The 24,129-nt window shown below is 35.9% G+C and overlaps 1 protein-coding gene across 1 annotated transcript in view; it reads right to left on the bottom strand.

The window, feature by feature from the left end:
- Window positions 1-24,129, bottom strand: part of TRHDE (thyrotropin releasing hormone degrading enzyme) — a 1,764,002-nt gene that overhangs the window by 352,837 nt on the left and 1,387,036 nt on the right. The window contains exons 11-12 of the mRNA XM_053716777.1: window positions 20,413-20,546; window positions 20,257-20,312 (exon numbers count right to left, since the gene is read on the bottom strand). Coding sequence (XP_053572752.1) covers window positions 20,257-20,312; window positions 20,413-20,546 — 190 coding nt within the window. The remainder of the gene's footprint in view (window positions 1-20,256; window positions 20,313-20,412; window positions 20,547-24,129) is intronic.

Consider the following 24,129-nt stretch of genomic DNA (forward strand, 5'->3'; position numbering starts at 1 on the left):
TTAAAGAAAGACAAACAGAAATAATAAATACTTTAAACAATACTAACTCTGAATTAAAAAAAATAGAAAGAGAAAATTCAAAAGGAATAAAGATGACTATTCAGGTAATAGTGACTATACCACTCACAGTAATCAATCAGACATCCCCTCATTTGGTTTAAATAAAACACCAAATCCAAAAAAGGGCAATAATGAGAAACTGAAGAACCATATGATCTACAATCACCATTCAGAACTGGTTCCACAACAGGTTCAATACAATAAGTTCAATACAAATAGGGGAATAAATAATCAATGTAATACACCTGGAACTATGAGTATTATGATAGGGAGTATTTATGGCAAGAATAACTACCTAATAGACAATATGTTCCACAAAATCAAAATAGGATAAACCCAAATTATGAAAGGGAAGACTATAGCCACTATAATAGATATCCCTCCTCCAGACCTCCTCCAGATGTAGAGATGACAGACCTGCAGATAGACATTACACAAAATTACATTAAAAAGAAGAACGTAATTGGAGGATCCCCCTTAGGAACAGATACCATTAATTATCACAGAGAACAGATAACAAACCGATAAGGGATACTAGAGATCAAAACCAAGGAGCCAGTTCAACACATTTTTTAGGGGTTACCCCAAGGGCAGAGACCTCAAGGGGAAATATTATGGAAACAGTACATTTAGCTCCATTAATGAATTTAAGAAAAAGAGCAAGATATGTACATACAGAACTAAAGCCAAAATCCACCCTACACACAATAAAGGGAAGAATGTAGAACTGTTTGAAAAACTGGTGCTAAGGGATATAGAAAAATGTAATACTAAGAAAAGACTTCTGATGAATCTGAAACAATCAGAAAATGAGGCCCTCAAAAGATTAAAAGAGAATGAAAACATAATAATTAAACTGGCTGATAAAGGGGGAGGGGTAGTTATCATGGATAGGGACAATTATCTTAAAGAGGCTGAGAGACTCCTAAGCAATACTACCAAATACAAGAAATTCAAACGAAACTCCCACTAGAGCAGAACTGATATTATTATGCCAAAATCTGGAGAATGCTAAAACTAAAGGTATCCTAAACACAAAGGAGTTTAACTATACCAACAGAGAATTTCCCGAGAATCCCAATATTCTACTTCCTACCAAATATACGTACAAGTCTAGAAAACCCTCCTGGTCGTCCCATCATATCAGGTATTTAATCAGTGACCGCTAACCTATCACAGTACATAGATAGGTACTTGCAAAAATATGTTAAGCAACTACCATCCGATCTGTGGGATTCCACACAAGTTCTACAAACCTTAGATGACATTAGAATAAAAGGTGAGCTTATCCTAGCTACATATGATGTCACCTCGTTATAAACGAATATTGAACATGAATTAGGCCTTAAAGCGCTATCAAAAATTTTAACACAAGATGGTGAGATATATAAGAAACAAAAAGAGTTCATACTTGAAAGTATTAGGTTTATTTTGGATAACAACATTTTTTCATTCAATAACAAACTGTATGTACAGATATAAGGTGCAGCTATAGGCACCAGGTTTGCACCAAGCTATGCCAACTTGTTTATGGGTGACTGGGAAACAGACTTCCTAAGTTCTAGTGGCTTCGTGAAAAACCTGGTGACCTATAAAAAGGTATATTGATGATATACTGATTATTTGGAAGGGATGTGAAAAATCCCTAAACAAATTCTTTATGGCTATGAATTCAAATGATAAGGGCCTCAGCTTCACTTTTGAAATAAGTAAAGAAAACATTTTGTTCCTTGATCTTGACATAGAAGTAACATCAAATAAATTTGAAACAAAGGCTTTCTTTAAGAAAGTTGATGCAAATAACTTCGTACATGCAAATAGCTGTCACCTAACCAGATGGAAGGATAACATCCCAAAGGCACAATTCTTGAGGGTTAGAAAAAACTGTTCCAATATTATAGATTACAAAGAACAAGCCAAGATCCTGAGCAAGAAATTTGCAGACAGAGGTTATAATGAAAAGATAATAACTAACAATTATGAGGAAGTGAAAGAAATAGAGAGGGAAAGTCTGTTACAGTATCAGAATAGAAACAAAGATAAAATAGAAAACAAAGATCAGGCTTTAGTAGTTCCTTTCATTACCAATTATGATGGAAAATTTAAGAAAATGTAAAAAATATTCCACAAATATTGGCACACAATAAGAGAAGACCCAATCATAGGTGACAAGATATCAATCAGACCAAAAAAAAATTGAAAAGTATACTAGCACCTAACGAGTTGAAAGTTTCCAAACCTGTATTCAAGCAATGTGACCTATTAGGGAATGAAATTAAGGGATTTTTTTCCCTGCCACTCCTGTAGGTCTTGTAATTACAGTAACAAGAAAAAACAGTTTTCCTCCACTCAGACAGGTGAAACATTTCAGATCAAAGACACCATTAGATGTACTGATAATGGTGTAATTTACCTTATTCAGTGTAGTTGTAACAAACAATACAATACAATAGGTGAATTGTCACAATCATTAAGAGAAAGAATCACGGAACACTTATGTATCATTGAAAAAAGCAATAAGGATACACTTCTTTATAAACATTTTAGAGATTTTCACAATAATAAATTGAAAGACTTCACTTTTTGAGTGTAAGACCTCAATGGAGGGGAGGACATTTTAAAACTAAGCTGCTTAAAAGGGAAACTAAAATGATATATAGAATGAAAACCTTACACCCTCTAGGTTTAAACTCTGAACTAGATGTTACGCCATTCATGTATGAATAAAAACATTATGTATTTTAGTGAAAATACCTAGATATGATCTACTTAGCTTTATCATTGTTCTGTAATTGTGTATTTGTATACAACAATAATGATGCATTATGTCTAGAATGTGCGGATATGATGTGAGTGTGAATATCATATTGTTTATTTAAAATTAATCTAACATATATCATGTATAACTTTGCAAACATGAGATCTTTATATATATATATATATATATATATATATATATATATATATATAATATATACCACCTTAAATTTGTGTCTAAGACTTTGAGAAAACACACCCACCTCTGTCTAACCAATAAGGATTGAGGGAGGGATACATACGAAGCATATTTTAAAAAAAGAAAACACATCTTGAAAAAGCCCCAAGAGAGGGGTGAAATGCGTTGATTGTGTTTTACTAGGTGACTTGTGACATTACTCACAAATATACCATCTATCATAACCCTTATATTTTGGGTCTTCTATCTTCACACTTATAATGTGGGTCTGAGGAATACTGCTACTATCACAGAGTAAATGTGTGGCGCTCCTTAGTGGACACGCTGATACAGAGACTCATATGTTATCAACTTTTGGTGTCCTAACGTCACCATAGTCACTGGCTTTATTAACCAGCCTAACTTATCTGGCACTGACTCTTACTACCCTGTTGTGGGGCCCAGCAGAGATTTGAGATTTAAAATACTCCCGGCTGTCTCAAGCACAAGAGTAACTGACACGCATCCAGAACAGCTGAGCTGACTGTGACATCATGACTGCTACTCCTGAGCCAACTGTGACATCACGACCGCTACTCCACAAAGAGTCCAGAAGCGGAAGTGAGGAGCGTCTCAAGGCAGTAATAATATAATCGATGGTATATATAAAACAGTCAAACAAGAGATAATCTAGTCAGTGAGACAGGATATGTGATTGGAAAAACATATAACAAACTAAGCAAATGGGTCACTAAATGACAGTATTATATGAAAAATGGGTAATATAACAGAGGTCCTAACAACAACGTAAGTTCATTGAGCTCCTAATAAAACAAACGGAGCAAATGGGTAACTGATTAACAATGTTTTGTATAATACAACAGTAGTTCCCACATTAACGTCAGTTCATTAAGCTCCTAGTTTGTTGGAGTGTATGTCCATAAACACTGACATCTGAATATAAAGCTGAGACTCACAGCTAATCTACCAGGCGACCCCTTCTGTGAGATTACTTACAAGCTGTACCCTCAATAATATGAGGTAATGAGACACTGTTAGGTACTGCCGTGGCTGAATGTACAGACGGATGGGTGAACGGACACACCCCCTCTCAGTTATTCTCCCTGTTTCCCGATCACACTGCTTGGTTTGTTTTCACTCCCTCTGTGGGCGATATCGATCAAACTCTCCTCCCTCAAGCTCAGGGTAGTGTTTGTTCTTTGGCTTTCACTCCCTTCAATCTGTGTGCATGGCTCAGTCTCAGGTACAGAGAATGTGGGGGGAGGGGATTGCAGATTGTGCCGTGGCTGCTGAATGGATTTGAAAAGTTTGTATTCTGAATTTCTGCCTGAAGAAAAGCCCTAACAGGAGCTAACTGTTCCAGCAGCTTCTCTGCTCTCCTCTGCACCTCCTCACGTCACTATCTGAAGTCTGACTAGTCTGAACTGAAGCCCACGATGCGTGCAAATAAGTTTTCCATAACTACTGCTTTGAAATTTTAGCTTTAGAAATCTATTCTCTACCAGTTGTAGAAGAAAAAAAAAAGGGTTCAACAAAGCACAAAAATAGTACAGTATGTAACGAAGAACAATAATAATGTGTATATATATATAGGAGTACAAAATAAATATATATATAGGAGTACAAAATAAATATATATTGGAGTACAAAATAAATATATATTGGAGTACAAAATAAATATATATTGGAGTACAAAAATATATAAAAGGGTGCAAAAATAATAAATATTGGGGAGCAAAAGTAATATATATATATATAAAGAAGTGCAAACATAGAAGCATGAAATAATGAAAAGAGATCTATTTTCTGCCATTATAGTTTGTTGAAGAGGGCGTTAACAAAGCTACTAGGGGGCTGTATAAATATTGCTATTGGTTCATGTACGACTAGAATAGTTGCTTATTTTTATTGATAAATAAGGCGCAGATACTAATCCGTCTGGAGAAATTTATCTTTACATCACCTCAGCTCGTCTATAGACAAAAAAAATAAAAACACCCAATTGTTTTTGATAAATTTCAGCGCACATATACGCTTCTCTAAAGGCGAGCTGAGGAGAACCTATACAAGAATTATCTGGATAATTCCCCATGCACTTGATAAATCTTGCTCTAATTATTTAAAGCAGCAACATTTGCTGCTATTTGTATTTGCCTATATATATTGTAAATATATGCGTGCTTTTATATGGACAAATGCAAATAGCAGCAAAATGTTGCGGCTTTAAATTACTGTAAGATAGAAAAGCATAACTTTTCCATTTATTGCCTGTGTTGGGAAATACACACATATAATAACATGAAAAAATGTAGTGTACTCTTGATAGCATGGGTCGATATATTACCCCAACTTCAACAGTTAAAGGGACAGTCAAGTAAAAAAAAACCTTTCATGTTTAAAATTCAATTCCAATTTACTTTTATCACCAATTTTGCTTTGTCCTCTTGGTATTCTTAGTTGAAAGCTAAACTTAGGAGGTTCATATGCTAATTTCTTAGAACTTGAAGGCCGCCTCTAATCTTAATGCATTTTGATAGTTTTTCACCACTAGAGGGCATTAGTTCACGTGTTTCATATAGTTAACATTGAGCTCATGCACGTGAATTTACCATGGAGACATCTCTGATTGGCTAAACTGCAAGTCTGTCAAAAGAACTGAAATAAGGGGGCAGTCTGCTGAGGCTTAGATACAAGGTAATTACAGAGGTAAAACATGTATAATTGTAACTGTGTTGGTTATGCAAAACTGGGGAATTGGTAAATAAGGGATTATCTATATTTTAAAACAACTAAAATTCTGGTGTTGACTGTCCCTTTAACCATAAGGACTATGTAGCGCATACCTTGGTATTGCAGAGAAGCTGCAGCCTGGCAGTGAAAATGAAGATGAGTATATAGTTGCACTCCTATGCTTACATGAAAAACAAATGTGCGCTTCCATAAGTGCCAGGCCCCCAGTTAAGGGCCAATTAAGACCATTCAGTCTATCCCTGCCTACCAATGACCTCTTAATAAATATACTCCATATTAAAGGGACAGTCAACACCAGAATTGTTATTGTTTAAAACGATAATCTCTTTATTACCCATTCCCCAGTTTTGCACAACCAACACGGTTATAATACACGTGTTACCTCTGTAATTACCTTGCATCAAAGCATTTGCAAACTGCACCCTTATTTCAGTTCTTTTGACAGACTTGCATGTTAGCCAATCAGTTCTCACTCCTAGGTAACTTCACGTGCATGAGCTCAATGTTATCTATATGAAACACATTAACTAACGCCCTCTAGTGGTGAAAAACTGTCAAAATGCATTCAGATTAGAGGTGGCCTTCAAGGTGTAAAAAATTAGCATATGAACCTCCTAGGTTTAGCTTTCAACTAAGAATACCAAGAGAACAAAGCAAAATTGGTGATGAAAGTAAATTGGAAAGCTTTTTAAAATTGCATGCCCTATTTGAATCATGAAAGTTTATTTTAGACTTGACTGTCTCTTTAAATAACAACAATTAAAGACTGCATGGTAAAATAAAATTAATTCAAGTTCAAAATAAATATTTAAAAAACATTTAAAATAGTCATTTTGTTAGGAAATAAGTTTTGCAGTCCAAAAGCATACCCTTTGAAAAGCGTATTCAGTATTACTTAGATTAAATAATTTGCTGTGGCCAATTACAGAAATGTATAGATTAGCCCTTCCATTATAAAGAAATTACAATTTATAATGTTGGAGGGTCAGTGTTCTGCTTGATGCACTCCGGTCCTTATGGGACAGTATAAAAACACATAAATAATGAATGTGCATTGATACGTTTTTTTCTTCACTACACACAATTACAATTTTTTAGGAGGAATCATGCTTTAGTTTAATGTCTCATATATTCTTAGATATTTTTGTTTATCAATTTACATTACATATCATGTCATTTGTTCTTTAATATTTTAAAAGTGTTCATTTATTTAGAGCCCTTCACTGAGCAACATTAGATGAGGATTAAAGTGAAAGTTAATCCTAGCATTTCACAAACACTAGGATTTACTATTGAAACAAATAAAGGGGACTTTCATTCATGAAGTATAAGATATATCATGTAGAAAGCTCCTTTATTTGTCTCAACCGATCGACAATTTGAGCTACTAACAAAGCCCACGACTAAAATATTTTTTTTCTAAGAGGTGACGTTTTCACCTCTTAGCCAATAGCAGTGTGGTAAATCCGGCTTGGCGCCCATGGGAGCCGGATTTACTGCACTGCTATTGGCTAAGAGGTAAAAACGTCACCTCTTAGGAATTTTTTTTTTGCCGTGGCATTTGTTAGCAGCTCAAATCGCCGATTGGTTGAAACAAATAAAGGAGCTTTCTACATGATATATCTTATAATTCATGAATGAAAGTCCCCTTTATTTGTTTCAATAGTCAATCTTAGCGTTTGTGAAAAAACTTTGTAAAAACTCGCTGCCATGGATAAAGCATGCATTTTTTTTTATAATCATTTTTATTGTATTTCAACAGGTTTATACATTTTCATATAATTTCAAGGAGAAAAAGAATAGACAGACAGTTGAAAATCAAACACCAATAGACAATCCACAAAATAGTATGCCTATAAACAAAAGAAAAGAGGAAACCCTTTGATACTTTGTAAACTTTCCATCCCATAATAACCTTATTATTAGATTTCAGTCTATCATTCCTTAATCTTATATTTTTCCTGTTGAAATATATATTTTCCTTTTTTTTGTGTTCCCTATCCAAAAGAAGAAAAAAAAAAAAAAAAAAACCACAGCAAAAAATAAAACAACCAATTATCCTCTTCTATTTCCCCTTCCCTCCTCCCCTTCAACATATATATACAATCGATACAAAAAATTCCAATGAATTATTTATGTTCTGTTGAACACCAATGATAATCGTGGATTATCTCCGAATTATTGTAGTGTTGATATACTTATGTTCAATCTTCCGAAAAGTCACTTGGTAATCAACAGTATATCAGAGAAAGATAGAAAGGGAAAGAAAGAAAGAAGAGAAAAAAAAAAAAAAGGATTCCTTCCCCTCACCCCCTACCCCTCACCCCCTCCAACCATCTACCAAAGGTTAAGCAGCACCAACTCTGAATTTCTAAATGGGAATATCATCGTTTCTATTTCATTGATCGAGTATCCCTTAATAAAATCTGACCATTTTGAAAAGAATCTTTTAATATCTTCTTCATTATCAATGTTTGTGTCTCTCTGTTCAATCATGCATTGTTTCTTCAGACAATTTCTAACTTCCACAATTGAGGGGGTCTTATGATTTTTCCAGTACTTGAAAATTAAATATCTGGCTGCTAAAATTGTGAGAATAATTAGTTTTCCCTGGTGCTGTTGCCCTCCTACTTGTTGTGTATAGAATATAATCTGTGTCAATGTGAGAGCCAGGGGAGCAGCCACCACATTTTTATTGAGCCAGAATTCTATTTTATACCAAAATTGACGAATTTTAGGACACTCCCAAATCATATGCACCAGGTCTGCTGCCTCAAGAGAACATTTTGGGCACTTGTTGAAGTCTAGATTATGTATTTTGTATCCTAAGGCTGGAGTAAAGTATGTTCTATGTAGTATTTTAACATGTGCTTCTCTCCAGGTAGCCGAGAGAGTGGCCGAGTTTACCCTTGTGATTGACTTTTGTATGGTTTTTGAGTCTATCAGATCAGAAGAGATTAACCTGGTCCAATCTACCGCCATTTGTTCTAGTAAAGGTGTTCCCTTATTAATATTAAGAAGTGAGTAACAAGGAGTGATTGACATACGTCCAACCTTGATTATTGTCAGCCAGTTGTCCAGTTTGCCTAGATTCCAGGACCAGTCGGTGGCCTTAACTAGTTCAGAGCAGTAATGTCTGAGCTAGAGATATGCAAAAAACTCCTTATGTGATAAGTTAAATTCATTTTTCAATTCTTCAAATGTTTTTAAAGTGTTTGATTCCTTTTTAAAAATTTGGTGAATCTTTCCTAGCCCAACATGGGACCACTTGTCAAATGTGGTCAGTTCTAGGCCAGGTAGAAAATTTGGGTTCCCTTTTATTGGTAGATGTTGAGAGAGACTACAGTTAATTTTCAGAGCAGCCCCAATCTTCCACCAGGCTTTTATGGGGTTCAGGATAGTCTTTAGCTTTTTAATCTCTAAAGGTAGTAATTTAGGATCACAATGCATCAGGGCGACTGGGAAAAATGGGTAACAGATATTGGCTTCTAGTGACATATGTGTCACATAATTTTTGGAATACACACAGTCTGTCACAGTACGTGCGAGAAACGCCAAATTATATTGTCTGATGTCTGGTAGGGCTAAGCCCCCATGCTCTTTTGCCAGGGTTAATTTTGTTAAAGAGATTCTTGGCTTCTTTCCTTGCCATAGAAAGTTTCCAACTGCCCTGTTGAATGCTCGAATATCTTTTCCAAACAGTATTATTGGGATGTTTTGTAAACGTCACCTCTAAGGAATTTTTTTTTTGCCGTGGCATTTGTTAGCAGCTCAAATCGCCGATTGGTTGAAACAAATAAAGGAGCTTTCTACATGATATATCTTATAATTCATGAATGAAAGTCCCCTTTATTTGTTTCAATAGTCAATCCTAGCGTTTGTGAAAAAACTTTGTAAAAACTCGCTGCCATGGATAAAGAATGCATTTTTAAGCAACTTTCTAATTTACTCTTATTATAAATTTTTCTTCATTCTCTTGGAATCCTTATTTGAAATGCAAGAATGTAAGTTTAGATGCCGGCCCATTTTTGGTGAACAACCTGGGTTGTTCTTTCTGATTTGGTGGATAAATTCACCCACCAATAAACAAATGCTGTCCAGGGTCTGAACCAAAAGATAGCTTAGATGCTTGTTTTTTAAAATAAAGATAGCAAGAGAACAAAGAAAATTGAGAATAGGAGTAAATTAGAAAGTTTCTTAAAATTGCATGCTCTATCTGAATCACAAAAGAAAAAATGTGGGTTCAGTGTCCATTTAATCAACAGATGCATAATAAAAAAAAAACAATGCCATAGCTTTTCATTTGGACTTCAAATCAGTAGCAGATTTTTTTCGAACAAATTTGAAAAACTTGTATATTTCCACTCCCCCTGTACCATGTGACAGCCATCAGCTAATGGCAAATGCATATACATATATTCTGTGAATTTTTGCACATGCTCAGTAGGAGCTGGTGATTCAAAAAGTATGAATAGAAAAAGACTGCACATTTTTTTTTTAATGGAAGTAAATTGAAAAGTTGTTTAAAATTGTCTGCTCTAAGTGAATCATGACTGAGTGTCCCTTTAATTGTAGTACTGTTATGAATTGTGGCAAACACTACTGCAATAGTGTACTCAAAACACATGCATTATTTAACTATTATATATATATATATATATTACATTACTGAGCAAATGTTTAAAGGGACAGTGTAGAGAAAGAAAAGTAGAAGCGCTGAAGGAAAAATGGAGATCCTACTAAACTCCTGTGTTCCCCTCAAATAAAACAAAAGCATATGAAATAAGTGTTAAAGAGAGAGTTAGCGCTAAAAGCACGGATCTAAATATGAGAAAGCATACTGGTAATAAGGATATAAAGACTTATGGAGGAAAATCTATATAAGTATGTAAAATATGTATACAAATGTATAAGAAAAATTCTATATCAAAAGACAATTAACAGGGGTGAAAATAGAAAATTACAATTTAATAAAATAACATATAACGATGAAACATAAAAGGGACGTCTCCTTAAGTACATAAATTGGCTCTCTAAGGAAATAGCATAGCGTGTAGAGCTAAAAGTCACTTGCGCATATGAAATAAAATACAATACAATGTAGCCAAGGCCTATGGCTGTAAAAGTCAAGTGGAGGTACCTTAAAACGTCTGTTGTAGATTCCAATGAAATCCTGTGTGATAAGTGGAGAAATTTTTTTTTACCTTTGAACGTCGATCTTACGGCTTGTGTCCACTTTGGCGTTACCGACCGTGATCTGGAGACGGCATTTTATGAAAGGCGTGATCCTTCTGACAAGTCAAGTCTTGATAAAGTCTAATGGCGAAAAGCGTTGACCTAGACATTCTTTGTCACCTTTACATCCTGTCTTATTGTTCATACAATAAGGACCAATTTTAACCTGAGGAATCACCACCAGGCAACGTTTCATAACACTGTTGACACTACAAATAGATACACTATTTGCCACTTCAAGTTACTGCCTGCAACCGAAAGCCGCCTAATAGTTTCTCCCAGGCACTAGAAGTAACCATCTAGTCGCTACTAGCGACCGCCAAGTTTAACGGGTTAGCGGGAGTAACCACAAAATACCCTGCACTAGTGGAAGTTACCGCTAAGTACACTGAGTCTTTTAAAGTGACCGAAGAATCTATAGTCTGTAAGTGACTGTAAAGTTTCTTTACATCGATCCCCAGGACTTCTTTCTGTTACTAAGAAATAGGGAACAGCCAATAGAATGCGAGCTCAATCTGATTGGATCAGCCAATCGGATTGAACTTCAATCTGATTGGCTGATTCAATCAGCCAATCAGATTTTTCCTACCTTAATTCCGATTGGCTGATAGAATCCTATCAGCCAATCAGAATTGAAGGGATGCCATCTTGGATGACGTCACTTAAAGGTACCGTCATTCGTCGTTAGTCGTCGGGAAGAAGAGGATGGCTCCGCGTCGGTTCGTCTGCAGATGGCTCTGCTCCGCTTGGATGAAGACTTCAATCGGATGGAAGACCTCTTCAACGCCCCTTGGATGATGACTTCAATCGGATGGAAGACTTCTTCAGCACCCCTTGGATGATGACTTCTGCCGCTCCGGATCTCTTCTTCAGTTCCATCGGTGGGTCGGCTGGCTGAAGATGGCTAAAGGTAGGATGATATTCAGGGGGGTAGTGTTAGGTTTATTTAAGGGGGTTTGGGTTAGAGTAGGGGTATGTGGGTGGTGGGTTTTAATGTTGGGGGGGTTGTATTTTTATTTTACAGGCAAAAGAGCTGTTTTCTTTGGGGCATGCCCCGCAAAAGGCCCTTTTAAGGGCTGGTAAGGTAATAGAGCTGGTAACTTTTTAATGTAGAATAGGGTAGGGAATTTTTTTATTTTGGGGGCTTCATTATTTTATTAGGGGGCTTAGATTAGGTGTAAGTAGCTTAAAATTGTTGTAATATTTTTTAAATGTTTGTAACTTATTTTTTTATTTTTTGTAACTTAGCTTTTTTTATTTTTTGTACTTTAGTTAGTTTATTTAATTGAATTTAATTGTAGTTATTTGTAGCTAATTTATTTATTTAATTTAATGATAGTGTAGTGTTAGGTTTAATTGTAACTTAGGTTAGTTTTTTTTTACAGGTAATTTTGTATTTCTTTTAGCTAGGTAGTTATTAAATAGTTAATAACTATTTAATAACTATTCTAACTAGCTAAAATAAATACAAAGTTACCTGTAAAATAAATATAAATCCTAAAATAGCTACAATGTAATTATTAATTACATTGTAGCTATCTTAGGGTTTATTTTACAGGTAAGTATTTAGTTTTAAATAGGAATAATTTATTTAATGATAGTGTAGTGTTAGGTGTAATTGTAACTTAGGTTAGTTTTTATTTTACAGGTAAATTTATCTTTATTTTAACTAGGTAGCTATTAAATAGTTATGAACTATTTAATAGCTATTGTACCTAGTTAAAATAAATTGAAAGTTGCCTGTAAAATAAAAATAAATCCTAAGATAGCTACAATATAATTATTATTTATATTGTAGCTATATTAGGGTTTATTTTAAAGGTAAGTATTTAGTTTTAAATAGGATTAATTTAGTTAATAAGAAAAATATTATTTAGATTTATTTAATTAATATTTAAGTTAGGGGGTGTTAGGGTTAGTGTTAGACTTATTATTTTTAGGGGTTAATATTTTTATTATAGTGGCGGCGGTGTAGAGGGGGGCAGGATAGGGGTTAATACATTTATTATAGGTGGTGACGGTGTAGGGGGGGCAGATTAGGGGTTAATAAGTTTAATATAGGTTGCAGAGAGGTCCGGGATCCGCAGGATAGGGGTTAATAACTTTATTATAGGTGGCGGCGGTATAGGGGTGGCAGGATAGGGGTTACTAGGTATAATGTAGGTGTCGACGGTGTCTGGGAGCGGCGGTTTAGGGGTTAATACATTTATAAGAGTTGCGGCGGGGTCTAGGAGCGGCGGTTTAGGGGTTAATAACTGTATTTAGTAGCGGGGGGCTCCGGGGGTACTGGTATAGGGGGCAGAACAGTGTAGTTAGTTTGGGTGCTTAGTGACAGTTGGTCAATAAAGCTGTAAAAAAGCCGAAGAGCAGCGGGATCGGATGAGTGATAACTATCACAGTCCGCTACTCATCGCCCCGTACTTGGTGCGCGGATTTTTGACAGATTTATTGATAACTTTGGTGACATTTTTCAGGTCCGCGGCGGCGATTTTAGGCGAGCTTAGGCGGGCGTATTGGGCCGGCGAAGGCAGGTAAAGTAGACACGTTGATAACTAGAGGCCGTAGTGTCTTTACATTGCTAGCAATCGATCTGGCTGCTACTACCGCAACAGTGTTGTTTTATTATTGTTACATCAAGCAACTTCACATTCCACTTTAGTGACGTCAGAAGGATCACGTGAGTCTTTCATAAAAAGTCGCCTCCAGATCACGGTCGGTACACATGCCGTAAGATCGGCCTTCAAACGTAACAATTGTTTTCTCCTCTTATCACACAGGATTTCATTGGAATCTACAACAGACATTTTAAGGTACCTCCACTTGACTTTCACAGCCATAGGCCTTGGCTACATTGTATTGTATTTTATTTCATATGCGCAAGTGACTTTTAGCTCTACACGCTATGCTATTGCCTTAGAGAGCCAATTTATGTACATAGGGAGACGTCCATTTTATGTTTCATTGTTCTATGTTATTTTATTAAATTGTAATTTTCTATTTTCACACCTGTTAATTGTCTTTTTATATAGAATTGTTCTTATACATTTTTATACATATTTTACATACTTATATAGATTTTCCTCCATAAGCCTATATATACTTATCACCTGTATTTTTTCTCATATTTAGATCCGTGCTTTTAGCGCTAACTCACTCTTTCACACGTATTAAAGGGACAGTGTAGTCAAAATTAAACTTTCATGATTCCGATAGGGCATGTCATTTTAAACATCTCTCCAATTTACTTTTATCATCAAATTTGCTTTGTTCTCTTGGTATTCTTAGTTGATAGATACCTAGCTACACCTAGGTAGGCACATATGCTAATTTTAAGTCCTTGAAGGCCTTCTATTATCTGATGCATTTTAATGTTTTGCACAGCTAAAGGGCGTGAGTTTATGTGTGCCATATAGATAACATTGTGCTCACGCCCGTGGAGTTACTTATGAGAGGGCACTAATTGGCTAAAATGCAAGTCTGTCAAAAGAACTAAAATAAGGGGGCAGCCTGCAAAGGCTTAAATAGAAGTTAAAAGAGGTAAAAATTATATTAATATAACAGTGTTGGTTATGCAAAACTGGGGAATGTGTAATAAAGGGAATATCTATCTTTTTAAACAAAACAAATTCTGGAGCAGACTGTCCTTTAAGGCTGGTGTTAAAAATGCTGTGAAGTAATACAAATCTAAATCAATTCAACATTTGCTGTGACCACCCATTTGCCTTCAAAACAGCTTCAATTCTTCTAGGTACACTTCCACAGAGTTTATTAAGGAACTCGACAGGTTGATTGTTCCAAACATCTTAAAGGGACAGTCTAGTCAAAATTAAACTTTCATGATTCAGATAAGGCATGCAATTTTAAACAACTTTCCATTTTACTTTTACCATCAAATTTGCTTTGTTTGCTTGGTTTTCTTTTTTGAAGTCTAAACCTAGGCTTAAACTGATTCTAAACTGTTGAAAACTGCCTCTTATTTTTTCAGTTTTTCACAGACAGTGCTAGTTCATGTGTGTCATATATGACATGGAGTTATTTAGGAGTCAGCACTGATTGGCTAAGCTGCACGTTTTTTTTTTTTTTTTTAAAGCACTGAGGTAAGGGGTCATTCTGCAGAGGCTTAGATACAAAGTAATCACAAAGGTAAAATTTGTATTAATATCAGAGTGTTGGTTATTCAAAACTGGGGAATGGGTAATAAAGGGATTATCTATCTTTTTAACCCCTTAATTACCACAGCACTTTTCCATTTGTTGACCGTTTGGGACCAAGGCTATTTTTACATTTCTGCGGTGTTTGTGTTTAGCTGTAATTTTCCTCTTACTCATTTACTGTACCCACACATATTATATACCATTTTTCTCGTCATTAAATGGAATTTCTAAAGATACTATTATTTTCATCATATCTTATAATTTACTATTAAAAATATTTATAAAATATGAGAAAAAAATGGAAAAAAAACAATTTTTTCAAACTTTGACCCCCAAAATCTGTTGCACATCTACAACCACCAAAAAACACCCATGCTAAATAGTTTCTAAATTTTGTCCTGAGTTTAGAAATACCCAATGTTTACACGTTCTTTGCTTTTTTTGCAAGTTATAGGGCACTAAATAAAAGTAGCACTTTGCTATTTCCAAACCACTTTTTTTCAAAATTAGCGCTAGTTACATTGGGACACTGATATCTGTCAGGAATCCCTGAATATCCTTTAACATGTATATATATATTTTTAGAAGACATCCCAAATTATTGATCTAGGCCCATTTTGGTATATTTTATGCCACCATTTCACCGCCAAATGCAATTAAATAAAAAAAAATGTTCACTTTTTTTTTACAAACAGCTTGTGCAATTATTGCACAAATGGTTTTAAATGCTTCTCTGGGATCCCCTTTGTTCAGAAATAGCAGACATATATGGCTTTGGCGTTGCTTTTTGGTAGTTAGAAGGTCGCTAAATGCCACTGCGCATCACACGTATATTATGTCTAGCAGTGAAGGAGTTAATTAGGTAGCTTGTAGGGAGCTTGCAGGGTTAATTTTAGCTTTAGTGTAGAGATCAGCCTCCGACCTGACACATTACACCCCCTGATCCCTCCCAAACAGCTCTCTTCCCTCCCCCACCTCACAATTGTCCCCGCCCTCTTAAGTACTGGCAGAAAGTCTGCCAGTACTAAAATAAAAGTTTTTTTGGGGGTTTTAGATTTTTTTTAAAAAAATAAAAAAATAATTCTTCTGCTGTGTAGGACCCCCCTTAGCCCCCAACCTCCCTGATCCCCCCCCCAAACAGCTCTTTAACCCCCCCCCCCCCTCTGCCTTTATTGTGCAACATTTTGGGTACTGGCAGCTGTCTGCCAGTACCCAGTTTGAAAAATAATAATGTTTTTTACTTTTTTTATTTTATTAAATATTTTCTTTATTTCTGTAGTGTAGCTGCCCCCCCTCAACATCCAACCCCCCACCCTCTCCCAGATGCCTTGATTTTAAAATCCCACCCTCCCCAGTCCTCTCTCCCACCCTCCAGATCTACAGCATATTGATGCTGTTTTCATAGATCTCTCACGCGCACGCACCCGCACAAGATCCCTCCCCCCTCCTCCACCAATGACTGTCCACCCGCCTCCCTGGATGAGCTCCCACCCACCAACGATAACGGCCATTGATAGCCGATGCAGAGAGGGCCACAGAGTGGCTCTCTCTGCATCGGATGGCTAAAAACAGTTATTGCAGGATGCCTCAATATTGAGGCATCACTGCAATAACATGAAAGCAGCTGGAAGCTATCAGGATCGCTTCCACTGCTTTCAAAGACCAACGACGTATGGGGTACGTCCTTGGTCATTAACTGCATTTTTTTGCAGGACGTACCCCATACGTCGTTGGTCGTTAAGGGGTTAAACAATAAAAACATTCAAGTAGACTGTTCCTTTAAAGAACTAACCACAATTCTTCTGTAGCTTTAGGCAGCTTCAGTTGCTTCTGTCTTTTCATGTAATCACAGGCAGTCTCAATTATGTTAAGATAAGGGCTTACCATCACTTTCAGGACTTATTCTTCTTTATGCTGAAGATAGTTCTAAATGACTTATGTTTGGAGTTGTCATGTTGCAGAATACATTTGAGGCCAATAAGACGCTTCCCCGGTGGAATTGCATAATGGAAAATTATCTGCCTGTACTTCTGTTAGATGAGACCATTAATTCTGACTATATCCCCAACTCCATTTGCATAAATTCTGCCCAAAACTCCAAGGAATATCCATTATGCATTACTGTTGACTGCAGACACTCATTCTTGTACCACTCTCCAGCCTTTCAGTGCCTTTTGCTATAGTCAAATATTTAAGTATTTAAGTATTTATTTATGTTTTTTTGGCCATAAATCTTCAATGAAAACCACCTCTGCCAAGACTTCTCTGGATAGTAGATAGGTGTACCAGGGTCCCACTAGTTTTAGCCAATTCTGAGCTGATGGCACTGCTGGACATCTTCTTATTATGAAGAAAAGTAAGCATGATGTTTCTTTTTTTTGCGGCACTAAGTTTCCTCGGACCACCACTGCATATACAGTCCTCAACGTTGCCTGTTTCTTTGTGCTACTTCAGAAGTGCTTGGACAGCACATCTGGAAACCCCTGTCTGCATTGACATTTCTGTGTGGGAGAGACCTTGCTGATGCTGTATAACTACCTTGTGTTTTGTTGTTGTGCAGTGTACCTTATCTTGTTTGCAGAGCTGTTTCAGTTTCAGTTAATGATTGTGTCTCAACCTACATATTAAATTGATGATCATTAGCATCTGTTTGGCATAATTGTTTAATCAGGAACCTGACTATATACTTACAAAATCTCTGACTTTGTATAAATGTACTCAGAAGAATTTGCTGTTTTGAAGGCAAAGGGTAGCTTACTCACTTGCCTTTTGGTAATTGATGAAAATAAACTATTAATATTAAAACAATTTAGGCATTCTTAATTTTCAGCATATTTTTACACCTACCTAGAACTTTTGCACAGTACTCTCAGGTACAAACAACAGCTCAATAACCTGTTAGTTTGTTCTATTTCGATTTACTATGTGGGTGCAACTTCTTTTTTAGCCCAGTAATGCTTTTTACAGATAAGAACTTTCTTCTAGTATATCAGTCTGATCCTGCCTATTAAGGTAATTCCATCCCAAAATACCAGTCAATTCCTCTCTGAACAAGGAACACCCCCAACCCCAGACGATCATGTTGGCCTTCATTGGGCCTTAACAGTGAGGTGTAGCCATACTCCACTAAGTAAGAAGTCCACGTCTAGTTGCCCCTTTTTCCTTTATGGAGACATAATTCACAAAAAGAGAAGTGCACTCTAAGGAATGAACATCCAGCTCAATAACTTGCTAGCTTGTTCTATGGTGGAGCTTCTTTTTAGCCCAGTAATACTTTTCACAGAGTAGAAAAATACCAAGCAACCCCAGACGATCATTTCCGCCTTTATTGGGCTTCATCAGTGAGGTGTAGCCATACTCCTCTAAGTAAACTGAGCAAGGAGTCCCTCCTTTTTCCCTTAGGGAGACATAAAACACACAGAGAGAAGCGCAGTCTCAGGAAAAAACAACCAGCTCAGTGCTTAGAGGAATGTGGCTGCATCTCATTGACGAGGCCCAATGAAGGCCCGAAACGATCATCTGGAGTTGCTGTGTTCCTTGTTCAGAGAGGAATTGTCTAGCATTTCAGTGCTGGAATAACCTTAATAAGTGGAATCAGACAGGAAATTTCTACTCTGTGAAAAGTATTACTGGGCTAAAAAGAAGCTGCACCAAGGTGGTAAATCGGCATAGTACAAGCTAAAATGTTATTGAGCTGGTTGTTCCCAAGAGTGCGCTTCTCTCTGTGTGTATTATTTCTCCCTAATGGAAAAAGGGTTAACCAAACGAGGACTGTGGCTGGACCTCACTTAAGAGGCCCAATAAAGGCAGCAATCAATTCTGGGGTTGCCGTGTTCCTTGTTTAGAGAGGAATTGCCTAGGTTTTCATCGCTGGACTATCCTTGGTGGGATCAGACTGATATACTACAGGAAAGTTCTATTCTGTGAAAAGAAGTTGCACTCAGGTGGTAAATTGCCATAAAACAAGCTAACAAATTATTGAGCTGTTAGTTGTTCCTGAGAGTGTGATTCTCTCAGTGTGCAGTATATGTGTGTATATATATATATATATATATATATATATATATATATAAAATTAAAAATTGATTTGAAATTCTCTGGAAAGCATTTAAAATGTAACTAGTATTATTAGTGCTTGCTATTAAATATTTGTTCACTTCATTGAAACACTCAAAAGCAGGAAACATTTAAAGCTACATTACCCAGGTTAATTTTTATGACATCACTAATGATATCCAAAACCACCCATCAATAAACAATTCAGCAAAGTTCACAGAGGGTCATTCAAGCGAGATACACGTTTTAAAAGTTAAGTAGTTTATTTTTAAACTTCATAAATAAAATAACTTTTCACTAAAGCTTAAATTTCTTTTGAAACTCTGCTTTCCTCCTCATTAAACAACAAAATGAAAATGTTATAAAATGAAGAGGGAGTGTAGGGCATAGAGTGTTTGGGGGGCTAGCTATGCCATCGCAATTCACTTTTATTATAATAAAGCTCACTTTCCGTTATACGTAACAAACAAATCATTTGTCAATCACAACTTTATTTCCTAAAACTATTTGAAAAATTCTCTTTACTATTTGTTACAAATCCATACATCCAGTAAAAAGAGTTATACAGTGAATTAATAACTTTTGACTTTTAAGTAAATTATTGTATCCAACTCTACAATATTCAAACAATAACTTTCATGTAGTTATACATTATGTATGTTCTAAACAACTGAAGCTTGAAGGTGTTTTCTGTGACACTGTGGTCATTTTTCAATCAGTTCATTAGCAATAGAAATAGGTTGATCATTAATCTTCAACATAAACCTGCTAAAACATTGATCAAGCCTTTGAAACCAGGAAATACCCTGAAGTTGTTATTGATCAATAGTGTGTAGAGTGTTTCAGAGCATGCGATCATGGTGGAAAAAGAAATAAAGAAAGTGTTATGCATGGAGTGAGTCAAGGAAAAACAAGTCTCCTAATGTGTGAAACCCATCTGCACAAATTAATAGCCAAAGAGGTAAAGCCCTATTCCCCATTGAAGCTTTCAAGCAGTAGTTGACAAGACAGCTCATTAAGTTGGACATCTGCAAGAAAACATACCTTGCCAAATTGAATGCATCATCGATCAGTCCTGCTCGATTACTGACAGAAATAACCTATGAGAAAAATTGAACCATTTAGGATGATAATACCTGTAGGGAGTCTAGATCAAAGCAAATGTCTGAAAAAAACAAACTTAACAAGAACTTACAGTACCTCAGATTTCCTCATTAACTGGTCAATCAGTAATCTCCAGTTCTTGATATCATAGTTAACCCTGAAGTATCCGATTTGATCGATGTTCCCCAAAACCCAATTACTTTCATCCAGGCTGGGAATTCGGTGATATTCTAAAATGAAAGTAAATTGCAAGTCATTAAATGCACTACTTTGCTGTTTTGTAAACAACATGTTGCATTAGAAATAAAAATGGATGATAAACAGTACTTTATGCTCATTAGGCTTTCTAATTGTCTAAGATAATTACTTAGACATTAGGGAAGAAATTTTCTCAGCCTAAATAACAGTGTGTTGAAAATTATTTATATTCCAGCTGTAGTCACGACCAAAACAGTAAGAGGATGTATCTGTATTCTCACATGATGCACATGAGACACATTTTTTACTGCAAACAGTTACCATAACTGCTTACATGTGTTTTTGTTTATAACTCTTACTATAGATTTAATGTTCATGCCATATTGTAGGTTATATTATATTATTCAAGGAACATTCTTATGCAAGAATGATGTGCTATAATTTGTTAGAGTGTGTTTTTTATTTATTTTGTATTCATCATGGCTGTTTATAAACCACAGCAATGTTTTAAACACATAGGTAAAGTCATGCATGGGATCCACTGCAAACAGTTACCATAACTTATTTTCGTGTGTGTGTTTAGAATTCTAAATGTAAGATTTAGCACTCATGTCATATCCAAGGTTGCGTTATATTATTCAATGAACATTCTAATGCAAAAAATGATGTGCTCTAATTTTTTAGACTGTGTTTATGCAGGTTTTTAACCTGCATAAATGTGTTAAACACATAGGTAAAATCACACTTGGGATCCACAAGCTTTGTAGCTCTCAAACGGAACACTATGGGGCCGAACTATTAAGCACCATATGGTGCCTAATACATCTGTTTCTGTGCGAGCCTTCAGGCTCGCCGAAAACAGCAGTTAAGAAGCTGCTGCTTAACTGGACCGCCACCTCTGAGCGGCGGACAGCAATCAACCCGATCAGATATGATCGGGTTGATTGACACCCCCTGCTGAATCTGCAGGGGGCGGCATTGCACAAACAGTTCACCAGAACTGCTTGTGCAATGCTAAATGCCGACAGCATATGCTGTTGGCATTCAGCGATGTCTGTCGGACATGATCCACTGAGCGGATAATGTCGGACAGACATATTAAAAAAGGTCCCTATAAGTCAATTAGGAGAAGCAGGTCCACATACCAAAAGAGACATTACTTTTGTGTTTAACCCATTTTCAGGAATTTAAAATATAGTTATTTAGGGTGAGAAATTTATAAACTACATAAATCTGCTGGGTCATGGTATTGCTTTCTTCCAGGGTGTGTTGCTCTTATCAAAGTCTTTCTCTTATTTTAACCCCTTACATGTGCTGTTTGATAAAGTTCTGCATTTTCATACCGGGCATTTCTGTCTTAGAGCCAAGTGCTGCACATTTGCACTATGTGTTATCATGCATGATACAGAGAGGGAGGGTTACATTTTGCAACTTTATTAACAGTTTAAAAGTTTCATGAAATAATATATATTAGACATATGCAGGTCCTTGGAGCCGAACATGCTAATCGTCCTGTTAGCATGGCCGGGGTTCTGGCAAGAAGAGGATTGGGTTATCGCGCTCTCCAGCGTGTTACGGTAAGTATTTAACCCTTAAAAAAAATAAAGAAAAAAAATGAATACTGAAAAATGTTGTTAGTATATTTCATTTTCTTTCATCTTAGTTGGTGCATCGTACGAAAAGTAATGCACAAGTCTATTATATATTAATAAAGCTCTCAAGAATAATAAAGAGCAATGCAGCTGCAGTATAAAATGTAAAATACCTGCTCTGTTTTGCGCACTTTAACCCGAAGCACTTGTCAAATGCTGCCAATGTCACTGAATTGTGTATGTAGCCTGCTTCTATTACAGGGTGCAAGAATACTAAGCTCCAATATGGCAGCAGCACTGTATATGAAGAGGTCCAACTTCACAAACTGGCAAGGGGATTAAACAGAAAAATGCTGCAGGCACAGGAGGAAAAACAATAACTATTGTAGTTGTGCCAAGTCATTTAAAGGGACATGAAACCCAACATTTTTCTTTTATGATTCAAGATAGAGCATGCAATTATAAACAACTTTTTAATTCACTTCTATTACCAAATTTTCTTCATTCTCTTGGTATCTTTTTTTTAAGTAGAGAGGTAAGCTCATGAGCATGCACGTGTGTTGCGAACGATATGGCAGCTGTTTTGCAGGAATGTTATCCATTTGCAAGAGCACTAGATGACTGCACTGTTTCCTACCATGATGTGCTCCAGACACTAACCTAGGTATCTCTTCAATAAAGAATACCATAGGAACAAAGCACATTTGATACTAGAAGTAAATAGGAGACTTTTTTTAAAATTGTATGTTCTGTCTGAATCACAAAAGAAAATGGATAAGTTTTGTATTCCTTTAATGTTCCTTTAAATGCTCTAACAAATTAAATATTGCAATGTTTGCTCTAGAATGCTGCTTTAATATTCAATCATGACACAGGATAATGGATACAAACACACACATGCACACACACAATCACAAGTACACTCAACAGTACGGTATTGCAACCATCTACACCGCACATCCATTTATCATTGCACCAGCAGTTCTTGTGAACTGCTGGTGCAATCCCGCCCCCAGCAGATTTGCGGCCAATCGGCCGCTAGCAGGGGGTGTCAATCAACCCAATCGTATTCGATAGGGTTGATTTCTGTCCGCTGCCTTTGAACAGGCGGACAGGTTATGGAGTAGCGGTCTTTAGACCACTGCTTCATAACTTGTGTTTCTGAAACACGGGGCATCAAGCTCCGTTCTGAGCTTGATAAAAAGACCCCATAAAATTTACTAAAGTATTAGTGATATTGTCATTAATTCTAAGGTATGCAATATATATAAAACAAAGTTTACATATGTTCTGCTATTATTCTTACATTACATTAATTAATTATCAGGACTATTTGTACTGGGTTATAATTTGCAAGACTTCAATAGAAAACTGTATACCGTTTAGTTACAGCATTCCACACTACATAAATATCACTTAACGGTTTGATATATTGATTTAAAATGTATCAGTCAGGATATGTGGAACATACATTTTGTATAAATATTCACTGCACATATATCTGGATATAGAAGAAGGCATTATAATCCCAAAAGGAGCACTAAAGTTTTTTTTTATTTTTTTATTATTTTCTTTTGAAATCTGGAAAGGACATTCTAAAATGTATTTCACTTTATTTTATGAAAAAATGGATGAAAATCTGCTAAAAGATATGTTTATGCATGTAGGTCATGTAACTAGTCACTAATTAATCTGTAGGAGTTGTTCTTATGAACCAGAGGAATTAATCCTACAGACAAGTTGTGCACACACATATAGTTCTTGTTAGTTTTACAGTCAAATTAAAGTTGTTGTTTTTTTAAATTTATTTGTGTTTAGATTTAAAAACCAAACATTTTTCATCCAAATAACATCAAATAATGTAGCACGTTGCTTCAAGTTTGTATCATCCTGAGACACAACAATGGAATTCTACACAATGGATGCACTTCATACATTGTTAAATCACGTCTGCTTTTTCATTACTATTTTTCAGTTTGTGACACTAAAAATCTAACATAAATCAAGCTTCATAGCATTTACA

Source organism: Bombina bombina, chromosome 6 (assembly GCF_027579735.1).
Source record: "Bombina bombina isolate aBomBom1 chromosome 6, aBomBom1.pri, whole genome shotgun sequence".
In the NCBI taxonomy this organism is placed as follows: domain Eukaryota; kingdom Metazoa; phylum Chordata; class Amphibia; order Anura; family Bombinatoridae; genus Bombina; species Bombina bombina.